Source organism: Boleophthalmus pectinirostris, unplaced genomic scaffold (genome assembly GCF_026225935.1).
Source record: "Boleophthalmus pectinirostris isolate CB_2022bp ecotype Guang Dong unplaced genomic scaffold, ASM2622593v1 HiC_scaffold_1, whole genome shotgun sequence".
Classification (NCBI taxonomy): domain Eukaryota; kingdom Metazoa; phylum Chordata; class Actinopteri; order Gobiiformes; family Gobiidae; genus Boleophthalmus; species Boleophthalmus pectinirostris.
The window spans coordinates 28,542,340-28,565,231 of NW_026570970.1; the positions used below are offsets into that span (position 1 = coordinate 28,542,340).

General features: G+C 40.9%; 1 protein-coding gene across 4 annotated transcripts in view; it reads left to right on the forward strand.

Annotated features, from left to right (window-relative positions):
• Positions 1 to 22,892, forward strand: part of pard3bb (par-3 family cell polarity regulator beta b) — a 346,128-nt gene that overhangs the window by 219,875 nt on the left and 103,361 nt on the right. For all 4 annotated transcript variants that reach the window (XR_008632058.1, XM_055152785.1, XM_055152788.1 and 1 more), the window contains one exon: positions 7,908 to 8,025. Coding sequence is in view for 3 of the 4 variants with exons in the window: in XM_055152785.1 (XP_055008760.1) it covers positions 7,908 to 8,025 (118 nt within the window). In the remaining variant the exon portion in view is untranslated. The remainder of the gene's footprint in view (positions 1 to 7,907; positions 8,026 to 22,892) is intronic.

Sequence of the window (22,892 nt, forward strand, 5' to 3'; positions counted from 1 at the left end):
TTTCATATGGGTTTTAGGCAAGTAACTGCCTTTGTTCTCTCGCCTTTATTTCTTACAAAGTGGTGTATTGACTAGTGCTTTATGGCGTGTAGCACTTTTTTTTTTTTTTTTACATCTTTCCTGGCCAGATGAGGTTGTCCAGATCAAGCCGAGCTTAGAGACGGGTCCACTGACAGGTTGCTCAGGCAGTACTGAAGGATGGGTCAAATGCAGGGGACAAATTTCCCTATGGAGACAATAAAGTATTACTCATTCATTGGTTTCAGCTTTCTGGTGCCATTGCTATGGACACAGTCTTAAAATTCCTAAAACCTTGAATGTCTTTAAGCAAGGGTGATATGTGAGCCAGCTTAGCAAGTATAATATGTAAGACTTGATTCAATAACTTTTTTTGTAGTCCTGTTTCTTATCTCCTTTATTCTCCTTTATTTGTTATGCTGTCACACACCAATAGAAGGAGAGAAAGATGAAAAACAGACGGCAAGTGTCTGTGTTTGAGCAGAGAGTTGCTAGGGGTGTGCAAAAATATTGAAATGTCACTGTATTGTGTTACTAAATTTGGTGATACAGTATGGTTATTGTGTGTTGCTGTATTGATATAGTGCCAAGAGTATTTTTTTCTGATCACAATATAATTCTGTTGCATATTCACTGTTTTTATGATTAGAATAGATGTATTACATATTCACTAGTGGTTTAACAAAGAAATATTGTTGCTAAAATGTGTCTGGTTCTTTAAAAAGAGCAATGTTTCACAGTGTATAATGCACAATATATCGATTATTGCATATAGTGGTAATATCGTATCGTGAGCCATGTATCATATCGAATCGCGAGGAACCCTGTGATTCGCGGCGTCTCTTGAAACCATCTCCATATTTGTCACATTTGATTTTATACCAATATTTCACTATTGGGTACCACTTTTTAAACCTCAATTTCATGTTGCTGTAGACATAGACATACCCCGCAGTGCTAAACCCCAGTCTAAACTGCAGTGTAGTGACTCTATCAGGTGAGCCTAAGCCTCTTATTTCCCTCCTCTCCTTTTGGCTCAGTACATCTCCGTTACTGCTGACACTGCTCCCTTCAGCTTCCACACACCCAAAACTAGATTATACTTTCCCCTAATGCACCTCTCTATACTTCATACTAATGTGACTGCCTTCCAATGCCACTCCAGTGCCTTGGGTAGGAGAGCTGATAGGAAAAAATGAACTGAAACCAACACGCACACACACACACACGCACTATGGAGTCTAACCACGTCCAATAAGTTTCCCTGCATTTTCTTAATTACAGCAAGCCGCTACATTAAAGATAGATGAGTAGATTTTGAACTAAAGGTAATGCAGAGGCAGTGTGTGTCAGCAGCTATAGTTTAGAAGAGATTTTATCTGCCAAATGAGACAGGACCTAATATGTTTTAATGCAGCAGAAATGACAAAATGTCTCTTAGCCTGTGGACATAAAGGGAAGGGTCAGAGAAAGGACATAGCAAGTTAGAATGGTATAACAGTGGCCAACGTAAACTAATAGTGAGGAGACCAGCTTTGATGCACTGAATACAAAAGAGAAGCAGGCACAGTTTGAAAAATGGCATCTAATAACTTTTGGAAGGTTTGTGGGGACGCTGTATTCTTCAGTTGGAGAAGTTTTGCATTGAAAATCATTCATAAAGTTTTCAATACTAGAAAATAGTGATGGTCAGCATATCTGTATCAGCCAATTCTGATTATTCCATAACAGTTCCGGCCGATATTGATACTAATATTCTATGCCGATATATTTTTGCACTGCCTCATTTTCTGTGTGCCCCTTTTGAACAGGCTAATGAGTCAAAATGGAACTAGATCACTTATGTAAATAATTATTTTATATCCCAGATGAATACATTCTGTTATTATTTTCAGAAATGTGGAATGTAAATTTCATATTGTTATCAGTTTGGCCTCAGTTTCCGGCCAAATATCGGATATCGGTATCTGCTCAAAAAAGCCATAACAGCCCTTCGCTATAGAAAATCATTAACTTGAATAAAATACTGTACTACTAAAAAAACACTGTTTACTACTATAAACTACTAGTAGTTTTTTCTTTCACCTCTTGATTTGTTTGGGGACTGGTATGTACAACATCTCAAACATACAAATTATATAATTCACTTCAAATGTAAAAAAAAAAAAAATACTGTTTTTAAATTGGACAATTGGACTGTTGGAATTGGTTGTAAGTTTGGTAGAAGTATAAGGGGTAGTAGTAGTAGAAGTAGTAGTAGTAATAGTAGTAGTAGTTGTTGTTGTTGTTGTAGTTAGTAGTAGTAGTAGTAGTAGTAGTAGTAGTTGTTATAGTAGTAGTTGTAGTAGTTGTAGTAGTTGTAGTTGTAGTAGTTGTTGTTATAGTAGTAGTTGTAGTTGTAGTAGTTGTAGTTGTTGTTATAGTAGTAGTAGTAGTTACTACTACTAAGTAGTAGTAGTAGTTATTGTTGTTGTTGAAGTTGTAGTAGTTGTAGTTTTAAGAAATGCCTTCCTCGTCTTTGACCGAAATGTCAAACTCAAATTTTCCCTTCATGAATTTAAAATAGTGATGCAACAAAACAAATTAATTTAGCCAGCCTCTCCGTGACCTCTGTGTGACCCCTGTGTTGACATACTGTTATTAGCACAAGGTAGTGGAAAAGTGGCAGTATTCCTTACTTGACTTTTCCTGTTCATAAATTAGCTACAATCAGCTGCATATATTTGTGTTTTTCTTCCTTATTAACATCCATTTCGGAAATGCAGTGTGTTTTTTTTTTTGTTTTTTGTTTTTTTCAGTGACGCACACTGGTCCATGTGTGCATGAGATGACTGTGTGTATTTCCATTATGAGTGGGTGGGCTTCTGTATGTTAATGGTTCATTTTATATGTCATATGGTGTTTGTTCTACAGAAAAAAATACTATTGAGATAAAACGCCCATAATATACTATAGACTGTATAAAGAAGTGGACTAAGGGAGTGTGACTCCAGCTGAATGAAGCTCATCGAGGCTAGTAGTTATAGGTGTGAATTTAGAGCAGACTTACATATTTGGAATTCCATTTACAAGTATCTTAGCAATCAAAGAGCCAATTGCTGGGTTTCAGATTAAATCACAGTATTCTATAGGCCAGTGTTAAATTAATATTGTTCAACTGCAGATTTTTGTTGAAAAATAGCATGGTCTTGGGTCTAGTCAGTAATAGAAATGATCAGGTTTCATATTTGGGAATTTACCTTTCCAGTATTTCTTGGTAAAGTACACTATAATTAACAGGAAAAACTGCCTCTTGCCCCCCATCTGAGTATGACATCACCACATTCTAAAATCTGAAAACCACCAATCCGGAGCAAGGCTGTTGAGGGTAACGCCTCTTCCTGTTAATATGAACATTAAAAGACAAAAATGTCGAGCATGACAGAAGCAGTTACAGAGACAGGACTGACAGTTTTTCAATAGAAAGTAAATTATAGCCACATTTGATGGAGTTGGAAGCGTGCCCATGCTCACTTCCTATTTGGAATGCTGCAGCTAGTGGGTTAGTCCATTTATGTATATACTCTATGGGCATAATGATTGACATGAATTTTACATTAAGCAAATGAAAAATTAAACAATAAGGTATTTTAAGTAGATAATTTTATTTTATATATGAAAAATGTATTTCTTTCTGGATAAATAAAATATTTATCTATCTATCTTTCTATCTAATGCATCATTATTATTATTAAGAAATAAATCTCCATGGAGACAAGCATGCCACATACGCCTGTCAGAAATTAGTTACATAGTGCACCTTTATCATTACGATTTTATTTAGTTGAATTTGTGCTTTTTTTACTTATTGGAATATCCTCTGTGTTCCAAGGCACGGCTCGACCCAGGTTGAGCTAACAAGGCCAAAACACATTTCCCTGTTTAGTTTCGTGCCAATTGTGTAACTGCTGTTTTCCTTCTGCTAGCTTCATTAGCTAATTACCGCATGTATTAGCATAGATGGATTTTTCTGCAGTAGTTCATTGTGTTCTTGTCTGGTAATGAGAACGTCTCCTTCAGCTTGTTAGTGCTTAATATTGTCATTAAGTTCAGCTCTTTCCGTAAACTTTAAACAAAAAGGAAAAACAAACTAACATTTAACCTTGTGGATTTGAACTGAGTGGGTGTAAGAGAAGATGGACCTTAGTCGTTATGGAGCTTAATCAACATGTATGTAAGTAACATTTCTTATGAAGGCTGTTTTCACCTTCATAAGAAATGTTATTTACATACATGTTGATTAAGCTGTTTTCACCTCCCCCCCGAACTGCCACCTTACCGTGGTGGGGGAGTTTGCGTACCCGAATGATCCTAGGAGCTATGTTGCCCGGGGCTTCACGCCCCTGGTAGGGTCTCCCATGGCAGACTAAGAGCAGTTCATAGAACCCATATGAACAGTTTAATATCGAGGACCGTGACGTCGCCCGGTATGGCGCAGCCGGGGCCCCACCCTGGAGCCAGGCCTGGGGTTGGGGCTCGAATGCGAGCGCCTGGTGGCCGGGACTTTGCCCACGGGGCCCGGCCGGGCTCAGCCCGAAAGGACGACGTGGGTCCACCCTCCTGTGGGCTCACCACCCGCAGAGGGGTTCATAGGGGTCGGGTGCATAGAGGACTGGGCGGCGGTCGGGAACGGGTGTCCCGACGGCCTGGTCTGCACACACAGCATCTGGCTGTGGCGACGTGGAATGTCACCTCGCTGGGGGGGAAGGAGCCTGAGCTTGTGCGGGAGGTTGAGAGATACCGGCTAGATATAGTCGGGCTCACTTCTATGCACAGCTTGGGCTCTGGTACCCAACTCCTTGAAGGGGGTTGAACCCTCCATTTCTCTGGCGTTGCCCACAGGGAGCGGCGGCGAGCTGGTGTGGGCCTGCTCATTGCCCCACAGCTCAGCCGCCAAGTGTTGGAGTTTACCCCGGTGAACGAGAGGGTCGTGTCCCTGCGCCTTCGGGTTGGGGACAGGTCTCTCACTGTGGTGTCGGCCTACGGGCCGAACAGCAGTGTAGAGTACCCGGCCGTCTTGGAGTCCCTGGGAGGGATACTGGACAGTGCACCGACCGGAGACTCCGTTGTTCTACTTGGGGACTTCAACGCCCACGTGGGCAACGTCAGTGACACCTGGAGAGGGGTGATCGGGAGGAACGGCCTCCCCGATCTGAACCCGAGCGGTGTTTTGTTATTGGACTTCTGTGCTAGTCACAGTTTGTCCATAACAAACACCATGTTCGAGCACAAGGGTGTCCATAAGTGCACGTGGCACCAGGACACCCTAGGCCGGAGGTCGATGATCGACTTTGTAGTCGTGTCATCTGACCTCCGGCCGAGTGTCTTGGACACTCGGGTGAAGAGAGGGGCTGAGCTGTCAACTGATCACCACCTGGTTGTGAGTTGGATCCGCTGGCAGAGGAGGAAGCCGGAGGGACCTGGCAGGCCCAAGCGTGTAGTGAGGGTCTGTTGGGAACGTCTGGCGGAGCCCTCTGTCAGAGGGATCTTCAACTCACACCTCCAGGAGGACTTCTCCCAGATTCCGGGGGAGGCTGGAGATATGGAGTCCGAGTGGGCTATGTTCTCAGCCTCCATTGTCAATGCGGCCGCTCGTAGCTGTGGGCGTAAGGTCTGTGGTGCCTGTCGCGGCGGCAATCCCCGAACCCGGTGGTGGACACCGGAAGTAAGGGATGCCGTCAGGCTGAAGAAGGAGTCCTATCGGGCCTTGTTGGCTTATGGGACTCCTGAAGCAGCTGACGGGTACCGGCGGGCCAAGCGTGCTGCAGCCCGTGCGGTCGCAGAGGCAAAAACTCGGAGCTGGGAGGAGTTCGGGGAGGCCATGGAGGAGGACTATCGGACGGCCTCAAAGAAATTCTGGCAAACCGTCCGGCACCTCAGGAGGGGGAAGCAGTTCTTCATCAACACTGTTTACAGTGCGGGGGGAGAGCTGTTGACCTCGACTGGGGACGTTGTCGGGCGGTGGAAGGAATACTTTGAGGATCTGCTCAATCCCACCGTCACGTCTTCCGAGGAGGAAGCAGAGGCTGGAGACTCAGAGGTGGACTCATCCATCACCCTGGCTGAAGTCACTGAGGTGGTTGGCAAGCTCCTTGGTGGCAAGGCTCCGGGGTTGGATGAGTACCTTAAGTCTCTGGATGTTGTGGGGCTGTCTTGGCTGACACGCCTCTGCAACATCGCGTGGCGGTTGGGGACAGTACCTCTGGACTGGCAAACCGGGGTGGTGGTCCCTCTGTATAAGAAGGGGGACCGGAGGGTGTGTTCCAATTACAGGGGAATCACACTCCTCAGCCTTCCCGGTAAGGTCTATGCCAGGGTACTGGAGAGGAGAATCCGGCCGATAGTCGAACCTCGGATTCAGGAGGAGCAGTGTGGTTTTCGTCCTGGCCGTGGAACACTGAACACTGGACCAGCTCTACACTCTCCATCGGGTGCTCGAGGGTTCGTGGGAGTTTTCCCAACCAGTCCACATGTGCTTTGTGAACTTGGAAAAGGCATTCGACCGTGTCCCTCGTGGTGTCCTGTGAGGGGGTGCTCTGGGAGTATGGGGTCCGGGGCCCTTTGCTAAGGGCTGTCCGGTCCCTGTATGACCGGAGCAGGAGCTGTGTTCGCATTGCCGGCAGTAAGTCAGACCTGTTCCCGGTGCATGTTGGACTCCGCCAGGGCTGCCCTTTGTCACCGGTTCTGTTTATTGTGTATGGACAGAATTTGTAGGTGCAGTCAGGGGCCGGAGGGGGTCCGGTTTGGGGACCACAGGATCTCATCTCTGCTGTTCGCAGATGATGTTGTCCTGATGGCTCCATCAAACCAGGACCTGCAATGTGCACTGGGGCCATTTGCAGCCGAGTGTGAAGCGACTGGGATGAAGATCAGCTCCTCCAAATCTGAGGCCATGGTTCTCGACCGGAAAAAGGTGGCTTGCCCTCTCCGGGTGGGTGGAGAGTCTTTGCCTCAAGTGGAGGAGTTCAAGTATCTCGGGGTCTTGTTCACGAGTGAGGGGAGGATGGAGCGTGAGATTGACAGGCAGATCGGTGCAGCGTCGGCAGTGATGCGGTCGCTGTATCGGACCGTTGTGGTGAAGAAGGAGCTGAGTGGAAAGGCAAAGCTCTCGACTTACCGGTCAATCTACGTTCCTACCCTCACCTATGGTCACGAGCTCTGGGTAGTGACCGAAAGAACAAGATCGCGGATACAAGCAGTCGAAATGAGTTTCCTCCGCAGGGTGGCTGGGCGCTCCCTTAGAGATAGGGTGAGGAGCTCAGTCACACGGGAGGAGCTCGGAGTAGAGCCGCTGCTCCTCCACGTTGAGAGGAGCCAGTTGAGGTGGCTCGGGCATCTGTTTCGGATGCCTCCTGGACGCCTCCCTCGGGAGGTGTTCTGGGCATGTCCCACTGGGAGGAGGCCCCGGGGAAGACCCAGGACATGCTGGAGGGACTATGTCTCTCAGCTGGCCTGGGAACGTCTCGGGGATCCCCCTGGAAGAGCTGGAGGACGTGTGTGTGGAGAGGGAAGTCTGGGAGGCTCTCCTCAGACTGTTGCCCCCGCGACCCGACCTTGGATAAGCGGAAGAAAATGGATGGATGGATGGGCTGTTTTCACTCTTTTTCTACTTTGGTTCTGGCTTGATATCAGTTAACTTGTGCTATAGACTTGGGGCTGGACCTGTTCTAGTCCTACTTCAGTCCTAACTTAAATGTGTAGTGTGTGCACGTGTGTGTGCAATACAACGGCTAAACCATTTTGAGGTTGTTGATGAAGCAGTTGCCTTAACATTCCCAGGGTAAAAACTAAAAAGAGGGAGATTTTGAATGTGTTTTATTCACTGATTCTTGAATGTTTTGTGTTTCCAGTGTGGACAGGATTCAGCAGCTGAGGAGGGAGTTCCAGCAGGCTCGCAGAGAGGGGATGGTGCCTCCATATGAAGAACTGGACCAGAGACGAAGAGCACATGACAACGATCCACACAGGGTAAGAACATGAACTTTTGCTTATATCGGCAAGAAACAAACTCAATAAGTGCTTTAGTCCTGGTCTAATCGAGGTTTAGATGCAGTTTTATTCTGAGCTCAAATAGCGTGCAGGGAAGCTCCCGGTGGAGGTGCCATGGCGCCCCGGATTCTTTCCATTGGGAGAATGTTTTGGCCAGAGCCCACCACCACAGCAAGCCAATTGCTTCGATAAATGCTTCATTATCACGTGAACACATGGTCTCGCGTGTGCACATTTCAAAGGCGCTGACCACAAGAGCAGAGCACCACTCTTAAGTGTGAGGGTCACACCGCAACTAAACCGCCCAACACTGCAGTCACAGCTGGAGCAGCTACACTCTGAGTGAGGTGTTACTTCTTCTCCAAGATACAGCATTATAAACATGTGTATTACCTCCCTCTCTCCTACCTCCCACTCTTCCTCTCTCTTACTTTCTCTGTTTCTCTGTCTTCCCTCTCACCCTCCCACCCTCTTCCTCCCTCTCTCTCTCCAGCCCCCTCTCCCTCCTTCCCTGTCTCCAGCCTTTTACCTGTCACTGATCTGAGCTCTGTGACTCTTGAATGTCTCCCTTGGGCTCTGAGTCGAGGGAGCAGGTCTCATCCACACTTCATTCACCGTCATAAGTACAGGTTTTACTCACTCTTTTACCGCACACACTGTTTTTCACAGCACACAAACGCCACACACGGCCTGACAGGTCCACTTAGAAGATCAAATAGTGGAAATAATCACACAAGTGTCACTGAAGTGTATTAAGCCACGTTTCCTTTGAATAAAAAAGAAGAAGAGTGTAGTTGGTATGACAGTGGTGTGAAACTTTGGGCTTATAACGGGAAATTTGGACGTTTGATCTCAATTCAAACCATGTGTACTACTGTTGTGTTCATGGGCAAGACACTTCCCCCACCTCATCTGTGTAATTGTGGTGTGTGGATGATTGGAGGTTGTCTTCGAGACTTTAGATCAGAATATAACAATGCTTTCAGTTCTGTCCCTTTTAAATAAACTACTACTACTAAAAGTAAAAATATCTTAGAATCTCTTGAAACGTGAAGAAAATTATGAAAGATGGGGTATTATGTGAAATAAATTTTTTTTAGCTCTACCATGTTAACATTCCCTCATCAAAAACATGCCTGAAGAGGGTTTACATGTCATCTATGCATGTTTGATTAATTTAGTGATCTCTTCCAGGTCCTATCCTACCCCTCCCCACAGTTATTAGCTCAGCTCATAACCCCACATCACCCATTCTCCCACACAATTCTCCGTAAATATACAAAAGCATGAAATAAAACTGTACACTACGGCTACGTTTATATGATGATGTCTGAACAGAAGATGCAAAAGTGGCGCTTCGTCTTCACTTTTTATTCTGCGTTTAGACAGGCGCTTTTGGGAGGAAATCTGCATGCATCCAAAGATGCCCATGCATACATTGACTTTTGCGTCACTGTATGCATGGGCATTTTGGACATATGAAAGTTTTCACAGCACACATTTTCATCAGCTACTCCTTCCACAAAGTTGTCCCACCATCGACTGGTTCTCCCAGGTCCCGTCCATAGTCGTCTGGCTCGCCTGCGACGAATTGATGCATCCAGAATTTGACAGAGGTGATTGCAGATCGTTCTGTTTGTTCACTTATAGTATCTCTGCATATACTGTACATTTGTTGGGAGCCTCCTGTAAGTTTATTAGATCTGCCAGAGCAGCTTGAAGGTCCAATGCATGGAAATGATCCAACATGTTTGTTTCTGTGTTCTGTATGTATGTGACATAAACACGTACGTGATGTGAACAGATCTGACCAGAGTTTTGAGTACTGGGCAGTGTAGACAGAAATGCTATGGCAGAGCGTATTCAGCTTTTCCACTCTGGAGGGCAGTTTCCGATTTTTGCATTTTTAAGCCCCCCAAAACGCCGTCACCGTCACTTCCGTCGGTGCGTTTTTACCCGCAAGCGTTCTCGTGTAAACAGGCCTTACAACTTGACAAACTTATGCGATGTGCAGTAGTTTCATTAGCAGGATGCACACACGCTGAATGTGTTGTGATAGCGCTCTGAAGGGGGAGTGACTTAGTGCGAAGATCAAAACGCGAAGATCAGAACGTCAAATATGAAAGCGAAACTTGTAAAACATGTCAACATGTTGTTTTTGGCTAATATACAAATTTCAAAACAATAAAAGGTGATCTAAATATGTTATGTGTTAAAATATTTAGATAAACCATAGAAGTAAATATATATAAAGAAGTAAAAAGTAAATATCTCCTCTTGACAGAATATAGTTCTACCAGTACAGGATTAATCTACACTCCAAAATACTTTAATTTGATTAGCATGTTAATTCTACAGTATGGTTGATGAGTCTCATTACATTAGCTCATTGATTGTATTTTAATTGCTAATTTCCTTTTTACTTGGGCCTTTTTAGAATATTGTAATTTTTGCATATTGCTGGTTACATATAATAGCTCACATTATTACTGCTTCTTTGAAAGTGTACAATTGCTATATTAAAAGCACACTACACTTCTACACTAACCATGTTTCTAATAATTATCAGTCTCTACCTGTAATTGCTTTGTTTACTGCAGCTATTTTTATTTTTTTAATTCATCTGTTACCATGGTTACTGAGTGGCGCTTAATCGAACTCACATAGCGCCTCTTTATTATTAATACCTATACTCTTGCTAATTTCATATTATACCTGGGTTTTATGCTACAGTATTTTCAACACAAGTAGATTATAATTAGAATCACTAACTCTGAGTACTTTTGATGGTCTTTCTCTCCTTCGCAGTTCCTCTTGTGAATACGCTATAACCTTGCCTCCTTCTTGTACCCCTGACATTTAAGAGCTCATTGGATTTTAAGGAGGATGAAAAAACTCACTCGAGCAGGCAAAATGACTTTCCACGATGAAGCTAAAATTAATCTGCTATGACAAATGGATAGGTTTATTGCACAGAATCAGCATATTCGGCTTAGTTGAACATAGCTGAGGATTCACTTAAGTGTGACCAATTGCTGCTAAGTCCTCGTTTTGGAGCAACTAAAAACTACTAATGGATTTGTTTTTCAGACATTTGGGAGCACACATTTGTAATAGAGGATCATCGCAAGCTTTATACTTGTCCTTCATTGAGTTTAGAAATAGAGGTTAAATAATCAAAAGGTTAACTGTGGAGTTGCTTTTATAGGTAGTTAAAGTAGCACAGTGTGACTTTTCTCTTTGTCTCCATGGAGATGTTGTTGCTTTGCTTGGAATGTGTGGCGTTATATGCGTATCTCCATGGGATAAGAGCGTTTGTCTACTGATCCAAAGGTTGTCGGTTTGAATCCCGTTCTCGACATAAACATCAGATGACCCACAGGCGGTGTGATTCCAGTTCCCACAGATGAATGCTGTCGTTGTGTCCTTGGGCAAGATACTTAACACTACTTGCCCCTAGTGTCTGCGTACACTGGTAAATGAATGTGTGTGTGAATGGGTGAGTGGTTCCTTGTTGCAAAGTGCTTTGAGTGCCTTGAAGATAGAAAAGCGCTATATAAAAATGTAAGTAAGTAAGTAAGTCTTTATTTATATAGGGCTTTTCACAGACATATGTCACAAAGACGCTTTACAGAGCATTTTTTATAGATTCATTATTCTTTTTCCTCCATACCCGTTGGTGGTAAGCTATTGTATTGTATTGTTGTATTGTAGCTATTGTAGCTACAGCTGCCCTGGGGCATACTGACAAAAGCGCGGCTGCCATGCCATCGGACCCTCCGACCACCACCATCACTCACACACACACCACTTTCATACTAGGCAATGTGGGTGAAGTGTCTTGCCTAAGGACACAATGACAGTTATTCCCACTGGGACCCCCTGTGGCACCTGATTTTCCCAGTGGTCTCCCATCCAAGTACTAACCAGGCCCAGCCTTGCTTGTGGTTAATGGTAAATGTCACATTTTTCTATAGCGCTTTTCCACCTTCAAGGCACTCAAAGCGCTAATGTTAATGTGATCATTAACCATTTACCATCATGTAAAGTGGATTAATACGCGTAACATATTAACACCAAAATAACTAATAACTGAAATAGACTCGCTGCAGAAGTTACAGGGTGACAGTTTTTTAATGTAAAGTCAACTGGAACCACAGTCGATGGAGCCGGAAGCACCCCCATGTTCACTTCCAAATACAGTTGCTGGCTGTGTCCATTTATATAAAGTCTTTGGTTATCAGGCCAAGTGACAAGCCAGATCTTTGGAGAGATGACATGTAATTTAATAAATGCAAAATAGATATGCTTAATACCAAGCAGGTATGGACCTTCCACCAGAAAAGTTACATAGTACACGTTTAAATGACTGATTCTTTATTAGTTAGTTGGTAATCAAGTCTGTTTCTATAAAAATGCTGTAGGTCTGAGACAAGACCTGTTACTTGAAAAAGGTAGTGGTTAGTTCATGCAAGTTTTTAAAACCATCACTACATGACATCACAAGGTGAAATGGAGCATTTTGAGCTTTAGTGATGTAGATGGACCCATAGGCTCTATTTACGCTTACGCCACAAACCAGGAAGATGTTTGGATAGATGCAATTACAGCTTCCCAGGCTCAGTTTTCTTCATTTCCATGTCATTGTAGCTTACCGTTAGTTTCGGCTAATCAACAATTACAACCATACCTCAGGTTTCATCATTTCCCCACTGAGACACAACTCTGATCACACTGGGTACATGTAATTAGACGAGATGCAGGCGCCAAATTTTAGATGATTCCAAACAGCAATAACATTTACTTCAGTGGGTTTTATCACAGTCAGTCGGTGAGCCCAGTGTCGAAAGTTGTAATCGCATCTTTCCACACGTTTTTCTGTTTTACAATGTAAACGTTAATATAGAACCTTTAATATTACACTGGTAACACAACATTGCCATGAAACAATTTGCTTCAAATGCACAACACAGCCATTTGCATTATTCATCCTTCATAACAAAAATCTGTAGCCATATTGTAACTTTTAACCCTGTGTACATCTTCACAGAACTCATATGTTTACCAAACTCACACCTGCTTCTCTTTGACTTCCATCTCAAAGCCATTGGGTTTGTTAGCAGCCAGGGGCACTCCAGTCTCCCCATACGATCAATGAGCCACACATTACAGCGCTGTGCTCCTCCAAATGAGAAAACTTTGTTGATGTTTATAAGGCGGCAACGGCTGGCAATTAACATGCTTCAGATGTGGAAATTAAGTTTGAAGCTACGCGGTTTAAATGGGACAGGGAGAAAAATCATAAGAAAAAACAACCTAACACTAAGGAGGACCCTCTCATTAGCGATGATGCATGTATTAATAGCTCACCTGACTAGCTGAGAGTTGTGGTGAAGGAAAATTATGGTTACGGGTGTAAGCTAACTCAATTGCACTTTCATTGGTTTGTTTGTTTCACCTCAAGACATTTTTATTCAAGTAAAAAATTGCGAAGGCGAACAAATGGCTGCATAAGCTTAGATTTGAGGTAGAAAAAAATTAGAAAAAGATTTATGGGTATAGGAGGGCGGCGCACGGGAGGAGAGGGAGAGAGTTTTGCTTGTGTAGTGTTGCCACGGCGAGTTTGAATGTGCTTTTTCGCTGCGACTTCCATTACCATTTCATTGATTCATGGTTATGGGTTAGCTGTCTCCGCTAGCAGAATTATGTTAGCCTAAAAACAATTATCAAGCTACAAAAGCCACAAGTTAGTTTCCAAGTGAGTGCTCCGTGTGTGCGTGCGCGTGTGCTTTTGTGTGTCCTTTAGCAAACAACAACAGACTTTCTCCCTAAGGATTGGAGCACCGTATCAACAGGGTGCTGCAGAATTCTTCAAGGCAAAATGTGAGCCGATTGTTGTGGTGGGCGGTGTGACTTAGCCTTTATACTAATTCTAATGAGAGGGATTTGTCTTGCTTAAATATGGGCTTTTTACAGTTGGCTATTAAGTTGGTAATAGCATTGTGTTCTGTGATGAAAAGGCTTAATGTTTAATAGTGGAGTGTTAGTCGAGAACAAGGCCCAAAGCTCTTTTCTTAACACCTCCGTCATAAAGGCTGTATTGTATATAGAGGATTGGATTGTTGCCACGTTAACAGTAACTTTTTCTGTTATTCAAGTTATATGAGTGTATAGTCTATTAAACAGGCACACAGGGGTACACCATTTGCTCATGTAATAAAGTGAAATCTGTTTTGCCTCAGTGCATGTATAAAAGCAGCTCTTAAGGTCAAAATGAGACTGCTGTGTGCCGTTTGCATGTAAGTTTTTATCCTCCCTAAACCAGGAAGTACTTCTGTGTGTATGCTAGTTGCTGTGAGCTTTATTGTGACAACAAAACTCAACTTGAGGAAAACGAAACTCATCAAGGTGAATAAGGAAGACACTAGAAAGAACGTTAGAAAGCAGTCCAAGAAATATAAGGAAAAGCTAAATTATTTGGCCTATTCTGTACAGACAAAATAACATTGCTTCCAGGAAAAGATGCATGGATTGGAGGGAACTTGTTTAAAATAGGCTGAAAACAGATAGATCAGACGTCTCCAACCTGCTACCAGTAGCTCTCCACTTCCTTCCAAGTAGCTTTCCAAGCGATATCTGAATTACACGTATTGTCCCGAATAACTCAAATTTGATGAATTAAATCCCTATTATTATTGTAAATCTGTCACTTTGATGCCTGACTTTGTGCTCATGGTTCATGTTTTATGTTTAATCTAACTGTACCCCGTCTAAATCTTGCCATGGCTCTTATGTATACTTTATTTCCTGAGACCTCTAAAATGAGTAGCTCTTTGGAATTTTCATTTTAGCTCATCTGGGGAAAAAGGTTGGAGACTCCTGAGAAGATACTATACTGATCCTGAAGAAAATTCAGAAACATAACTAGCAGCTAGGGATCGAGCCGAACAAGCTTTTTCAATTCTGATGCCGATTCTGAAGCTATAGCTTTACCCGATATCAAACGATACCAACCAATACCAGGGACTAGAGTGAAAATAGCATTTATTTTCTTAAAACTAAAACTTTTAAATTAAAATAAGACAAAACTGATCCAAATGTCTTATGTAGCTGTTATTTCTCTCAAATAACAACACAACTTAGTGTAAATTAAAAAAAATCAGACATTATGAGAGTTTCTGTGCGATTATGAGCTGTAAACACTGTTATTACATTAGTGTATATGCCCAAACAGGATATCGATGCTGATATCCTGTTTGGGCATATACACTGCTGTAATGCCAATATTGTATCAGTGCATCCCTACTAATGACTAATCACAACACATGGCATAATTTGTACTGAAGGGCATTTGAGTGCCTGCGTAATCTAGCCAATGTGAATGGACTTTAAAGACAGAGGAGCAATTTTGGAGAATGTAATACCACCTCAAGACATTTAAAGTGGGAACAACGTTTTGAACTGTTGAGAAAGAGCCCAAGTGAATTTACAGGGTTACTCAGACATGTGTGAATACCCTTTCAAACTAGCTGCCATAATAACAAAATTGATGAATGTGCAACCTGTCAATTACTGCTAATGTATGCATATCATACGACTTTTTGGTTAATTATTTTCTATCCTTTTAAACAGTATATTGATTTAATGAAATAATCTACAGCAATAACTGTTATCTTAATTGTAATCTAGCTCCATGTGCTCATAAAAAACTATACAATTAACCACCACAATCTGTTTGTAACATCCAACAAAGCAAGTACCCAATTTCTCTGTCTACAAAGCGTTATATTTTTGTTTCTACTTTCTTCTCTTGTTTGTGTGCACCAGCCGCTGTCAGTGCGTCCAGTGGGAGACTAAGTGCTTGGCTCAAGGGCGTTGTGATGTTCCTTGTTAAACGACAAATAAACAGTGTCTTTTACCATCCGCCTTTATTTCACTGTGAGTTTTTCTGTCTACAACTGGACCACTGACCTGCAGCTCATAGGGAGACATTATTTATTTGTATTTTCACAAGACAGTCCCAGGAGCTATTTAAACGACGCAAGTCATTAAGGGAACAGTAAATAAGCCCATAGTTCACAGGACTTGTCAAGTTGCATAAATAGTGAAGACCCTAAAGAAAACAAAACATGTTTTTTTTAAGTAATGGGTGAAAAACGTTGCCACCGTGGTACTATCAATAGCAGACTGATTTATAGCTGAGCAGGTTAAAACTTCAGTCACTTGAAGAAATAGTAAAAGAGCTTTTGGCCTTTCCCATACCCTGAATGTTGTTTAAACTTCAAGACTACAACTGTGGCTTATGGCTTTAAAATAGGCAGTATTGACCACTTGAGTTGTGCAATTATCAAAATGAGTCTAATCTGTGGAGATATTTGAACTTTTAAAACCATGGAATAGTACCTGAGAAGAGCCTAATTACATTAGAAGTTGGAACCAAGCATTTTAAGGGGTGGAAAACTGCATGCATGCATCTTGCCTGGACATATCCAGACTCATCACTGTACCAGCAGCTGTATAACAAATACAGACATATCCTGCTGGATTTCCAGGCAAGCATGCATCATGAATGAAACTAAACACAAAACAATACTTATGTTGAGAAACTCACATTATAACATTATAACATTATATAATGGTATGTAATGGCAAAACCTCGAAAAAGTAAATTCATCGGATTGCAGGATCTTATGAAGAATCATAACTTCCAGCAGTGCTTTTTGCAGTTCAATACTGCACATTAATGGATACAGTTGGAGAATTAACATTATTTTAGTCCAATTTATTTGGCACCCCACACTGATCACTATCTGATTTGTGTGAAATGTTATGTAAACAGTTACCTATGATGTGAGTAATCTGATTTCTTTCGGATTTTTCACATCTGCGCGTGTTTTGACATGAAAAATATACGGTAATATATATAAAAGTGTAAAATAATGTGGAAAAGACTAAATGAAAGACAAAATGTTGATGTTTGAAAGAATTGTTTTAAAATGCACTGTATTTAGTCTTCCAAATCCTACAGTTACTCTAAACCCATAGATTATCTGACACATATCACCATGTGTTTGTGATCTTGTGTGCATATAAACACACACACCAAAATTTAGATCTAATTGCTGGGCTGTCTAATTGTTGTAGTTACCAGAAATGCACTGACCATGTGAATGTACACACTGTCTTTATGATTGATTTCCACTGCCCCAGTAACGATGTAGTGGGTAGGTTTTAGGTTTAGACAAGCTGAACCAAATTTCTCGTGGTCACCTCTGCAGCGTGTGGTGGTGTTTCACATAACTTTAGAATGAAACTTAACTGCAGCTTCTGCCACAAAATTATGACATCCCATTGAGTTTAATTTGTTAATTTCAGTCATTACCCCAGACAATTATGTAGTAACAAATAGTACATTATAATTACACGATGACAACATGCATGTGGAGACTGTGGATTCACCAACTGTGTAATTCCACCATGAACTCATCTGCCCATATATGTCCATTTCCTGTGATCTGTCTCACTACCGCTCCTTTTATTTCTCATTATTCTGTCATTCTTTTGGGATTGCTTCTGTTTTGGCTCAAGGTTACGTGTGTGTCTGAAGCAGGTCCAGTATTCTCCCAGTGCTACCCAGTGACTGGCAAAGCATTGTGTGACGAACAATAGAAACACATGGAAAATCCCACTCACAATTCCCATAACCTTATTTTAGCTTTTATAGCTGCTAAAAGAACACTTAAGGGCGTCATTAGTTTTATTGCTACAAAGGTGTTTAAAACGGTGCATTGTTTCAACTTTGTAGCACAAATTGGTCACAAATAATAGAGGGTTTTTATTCTATTTTATTGTTTTAAATACAGATACCTCATGGCAACAGTAGCTCATTTGGTAGAATGTTTGTGCCCTCATCCAAAGGTTGTGGTTCAAATCCCGCTCTCGGAATAAACATCAAGGTGGAGAATGCTTTATATAAATATGACAAACTTGCCACTCCCAAGAAGAAGCTTTATTTGAAGATATAAAGCATTGAGCATGTGATATTAACTTCTTAATTTTTACTCTCAACAGTTTTTTAAAGTTATATCATTTGCTCATTTTTTATTGCTATTATATATATATAAGATCTAAACTAAAATGTATTAAGGTTTTGCGTCTACGTCACAAAAGCACGTGACCTGTTTATGCCGCTATACTGGAGATCAAACTATCTATCTGGACCAATGTGTAGTATTTGTGTGATAAAATAGGAAGGAGGCGCAGTGCAGTTGGTCCTCATTTTGCCAGCACAGAATCCACTGCTACTGTAGCTAAGGTTCTGATTTTGACCCCCATTCTACTTACCCTGGCTGTTATCAGGAACAGATGTGATGGGTTGGTGATCAACGAAGGTCTCACGCATCCCGCTACAAAATATTTATAAGCCTCTAACCCCTTGTAATTTTTCAGCTCTTGGTTGGTTGTAGTAACATGTAGAATGAATTAATTAGTTACGAATATCTGGATATTGGAAGCTGGGCACAGAGTGAGCTTCGGAATTACAGATCTATTCCACAACCCAGGAAGATGACTTTAGCATTATATCCTTCTAATGCTGATCTAACGAGTTGGCAATTTCGGACAGTTTTATGTTGTTTGCGCTCAATAAAGTAGCCATGATAATATTGTAGAAATTGAACCTTGACCAACCTTAACCTCCAGTATGGCTGCCAAAACATTAGTCCTTAATACACAGTTCAAATTCAAGTCTGGGCGAGAATGCGAGATAGGGCCAACCCCTTATTGTGTGGTCTGTCCTGTATCTCTCCGTGTCTTCTCTTTTATGTTTTGCCATTAGCGCTTTATCTATATAGCCATTACACACACACCAAAATACCCCGTGTAATAATAATAATAATAATAATAATAATAATAAAAATAATTGCCCTTTGCGTGATCCCAATATCTCCTTTCTGAATCTGCCCTTGTGCACACGCTCTATTGTGAACAGAGGGGCAAACACAGGGGCTTTTTCATCATGGTAACAGAATTTGGTTTCCATGTTTGTGTGTGCGCTTACATTAGTCATGAACATCACCCGCTGAGACCCATGACTAACAATGAACACAGCTCCTCTCCTGCAGGAAACCTCAAATGGAGCTCATAAGGAAAGGTGACCCGAGGTGAGGGATGAGCTTACACGCGGTACTGTGAACGTTGTAATAAATGCAACTATTATGGTCGGTATTAAAACTAGTATCAAACTAAAATCTTAAATGGCTTTAGAATGATCTTGAGCTGTATCAGAACAAGTATAAGAGCACATAGGCTAGTATATGACCATCAGTCACTTGCGAACCTACCTGGATGATTTAGGGATTACACAGATATGATAAACGAATGTACTATTATTTAATGTTGAAAATCACATTCTGTTGTTTAAGTAAAGAGTGTTTTTTTTATTATCATTGTGGTAGCAGAATCAGTATTGAATAGGGATGTAACAATATCCAAGTCTCACGATACAACGATCGTCATGGTATGAACGTCATGGTATGAACGTCATGGTATGATATTTATAGCAATATCATGGGGAGGCTCACGATGTAATAATATCCAAATCTCTCGGTACAATATTTTCACGATATACATCTCACAGTACGATATTTATTGCAATATTTTGTGCAGACTAACAAAACTGTTAATATGCTACTTTTTCCTCTTAAAATGCCTTGACAAGACTTAATCCAGAGAACAAAGACTTAAAAGTGCTTAGAACTGTTATTTCTTCTTGTAGTCTGCACTGAAATGGAGCAAAGGATCATGGTCTATGTAGTTCCCTACATAGACCATGCTAATGCACCACCATAACTTTATTTAAGCAAAGAGACTTGTAATTCCATATATCGCGATGGTCCACAATATTATTGTGAGAACTTTGACGATATGATATCATGATATTTCGGTTGTTACATCCCTAGTATTGAGTATAGTCTATACCTTAATATCAAAAATCAAGTTAGAAATTTTAGTATTGTGACAACAAAGCTGGTCGATCTGAAAAAATTTTTTAAATCTTTATATTTATCGCAATTTTGATTTGATTTTGTACTATTAAAAACAAATAAACATCTTTCATTCTCAATTTCCTGAATACATACAAAATACAAAACTTGGACTCCAGACCCCATGCTTTTACTGACACAGGATTGCCTGTAGACTTGATTAATCATTCATTTGAAATGACTGAATATCGAATATAAAATTACATTCATTGCACAGCCCTTTTATTAAAATTTGACAATTTTTCTGTGTTTAAGCCTCAAGCTATTCATATAACATCCCAAAGTCTGACAAGAAATGTATAAAAAATTACAGTTTTAGTGAAAAATGTGAAATTTCTGCGTGCTGTAGACTATTATCTTGAGTGTAAGAGTGTGCAGAGCAGACTATGAAGTTGTGCATTATATTAGCAATTTTAAAAAAAAAAGTCGATTTCAGTATTTAGGAATAGACTCAATACTCCATCCTGTTTCCGATACCACAGTGATCATTAAAAATAAATAAATAAATAAAACTCTTTATTTGTAAGTCAGTGAATCAGTAAATCACAGTACTTTCTTTTATATCACCATGTGACCTTATATGTGCAATACCTCATTCATCCAAATAAGTTCCATAATCTTTGCTCTGTAAAGCACTTTGTGATTTTTTTTATCTGTGAAAGGTGCTATATAAATAAAGATTTACTTACTTACTTACTTTACATAATGGTCCTTGGGTGTATACTAGTCTATGTGCTCTTATACTTCTTTTAATACAGCTCAAGATAATTCTAAAGCGATTCAGAAAAGTTTAATTTCTCTCCTGTGAGTGTGACTTTTTTAGTATCGATACCGGCTCAAATGAGTACCTATTTTTTGATACTAGTTGTAATATTGATTTTTGATACTTTTGACAATGTAATTCCTTCATCATTGCAGTCTATACAGTTTATCAGCATGTATTTCAGTTTGCTTTCCTGCCTTTAATAGCATGTAAATAGCTTTCACATTTGCCTGGTACCCACTGTTTAATACTCGCTCTGTTCTTTCCTCTGTCCTCATCTTTAAATTATCCACAAAACCCACAACATAATGTCCCTTCCAGTGGCATATAGTACATTGTGTGTCACTTTATAATCATGCTGGGCCTTAGAAAACCTTTTTCCAATGCATTTCCTCTTGTCCGTCCTGCTTTACTTCCCTCCCACTGCGACCTCCAAAGCGCACACGTGGTTCCTGCCATTATAAAAGTGGAAATAGCCTGGCTACCTTGGGCTTTTATGGCCATACAAGCAGGGGATCGAACCCCAATGTAATCCAGCGTTCAAACCTTGTAGATGAGTACTTCTTTTGTCATAACAAGCAGGGTTAAGAGTGTTGTTTGTGCGTAGTATAAAAACCCTTTTTCAACCACTTTTTCCGTGTTGCGCTCTTTCCAATGTCATTATTTTCTATTAACTACGCCATTGAGGGGTGAATAAAACGCCATTGTTCACTGTTTAGATGATTGATTTGTCAATTCATTCGCGCTTCTTATACAATTATACATCAAAGCGCTTATACAAAAAGGTGCATAATGAAGAAAGGAAAGCGTCATTCGTAAAAGCGCAAAGCAAGACAAAAGGATTTGTTTTGCGGCTGCAGACTATTGTACAAAGAGGGGCCATATTTTCTCCAGTCTCTATTATTAATGCGGGCTCGAGGCCACTATAAATCCTATGAAATATATGGTGCGCCGAAGCAGCCAATCACAGCAGACTTGGACCGCTGCAGCTCCTTCACAGCGTCCAACTTAATGACAACATTTCACATCTGATAATCTACGGCATTACAAAGCGAGGCCAGGTTTTGAATAACATGTACGCACATATTTGACTAATCGTACAATAATGTTTGCACTTGCACTGACCATCCAAAAACATGGAAATACTTAAGACAGTTTAGACTACTCATTTCACTAAATCATAGATAACACCATAATACTTTATAGTTTTGAATTCTGATGTTAAAACTGCGTAACATTTACTATTGCTTTATCTAGAATGTTCCACAGTATAGATTAAACCGATCTATCAAGAAGGAGACAAGCAGGTTACAGCACCACACTACATTTTTTTAGTAGCAGTTTTTTAATCGGTCATTTTGCAGCACTACAAAACAAAACAAAACATAAACTACAACCCCATGGATCATGACCGAAAGGGTTTAGGCTGAAATAAAAAGTACTTACAGTATAATGTAATATATAAACCCTTTTAAACAATGACAGAATTCCAAGAAAGAAAGGCATTGTATGAACAGCAAGATTGCATTTTCAGTTTCACTTATGACTTACTGTATATATAAGCGACAAAATATAAATGAAAACAAAATTGAATGCATAATTCATTCTTTCCAGAGCTCCATATTTTTCTAAACAGGCTTCTACAGAGTTAGACTTTTTTTAAATCATCACTCACATTGTTCCATATACTAACTACATTACATTAGGTAGCCAAATCTTGACCAGAAAAGTTACGCAGTGCACCTTTAAGTGATAATTTTGCTTCCTGGTTCGACACAGGTAGCAAATGTGACATACGGGTAATTTCATAACTGTTACCTAGCAACCATAATGTTAACAGTAGAGCTGGGTATCATTAAGAAGTTGCCGATACGATACATACCTCGATACATAGGCCACGATACGATACATATCTCGATACAGTGCACTTTTGGTTCGATATGATATATTTCAAATAGATTAGATACAGTTCAATAGAAAATAAAGGCTAAATCATGGCTGCGATACTAAAAGTCTTTGTTAAACCACTTCTTGTGCAA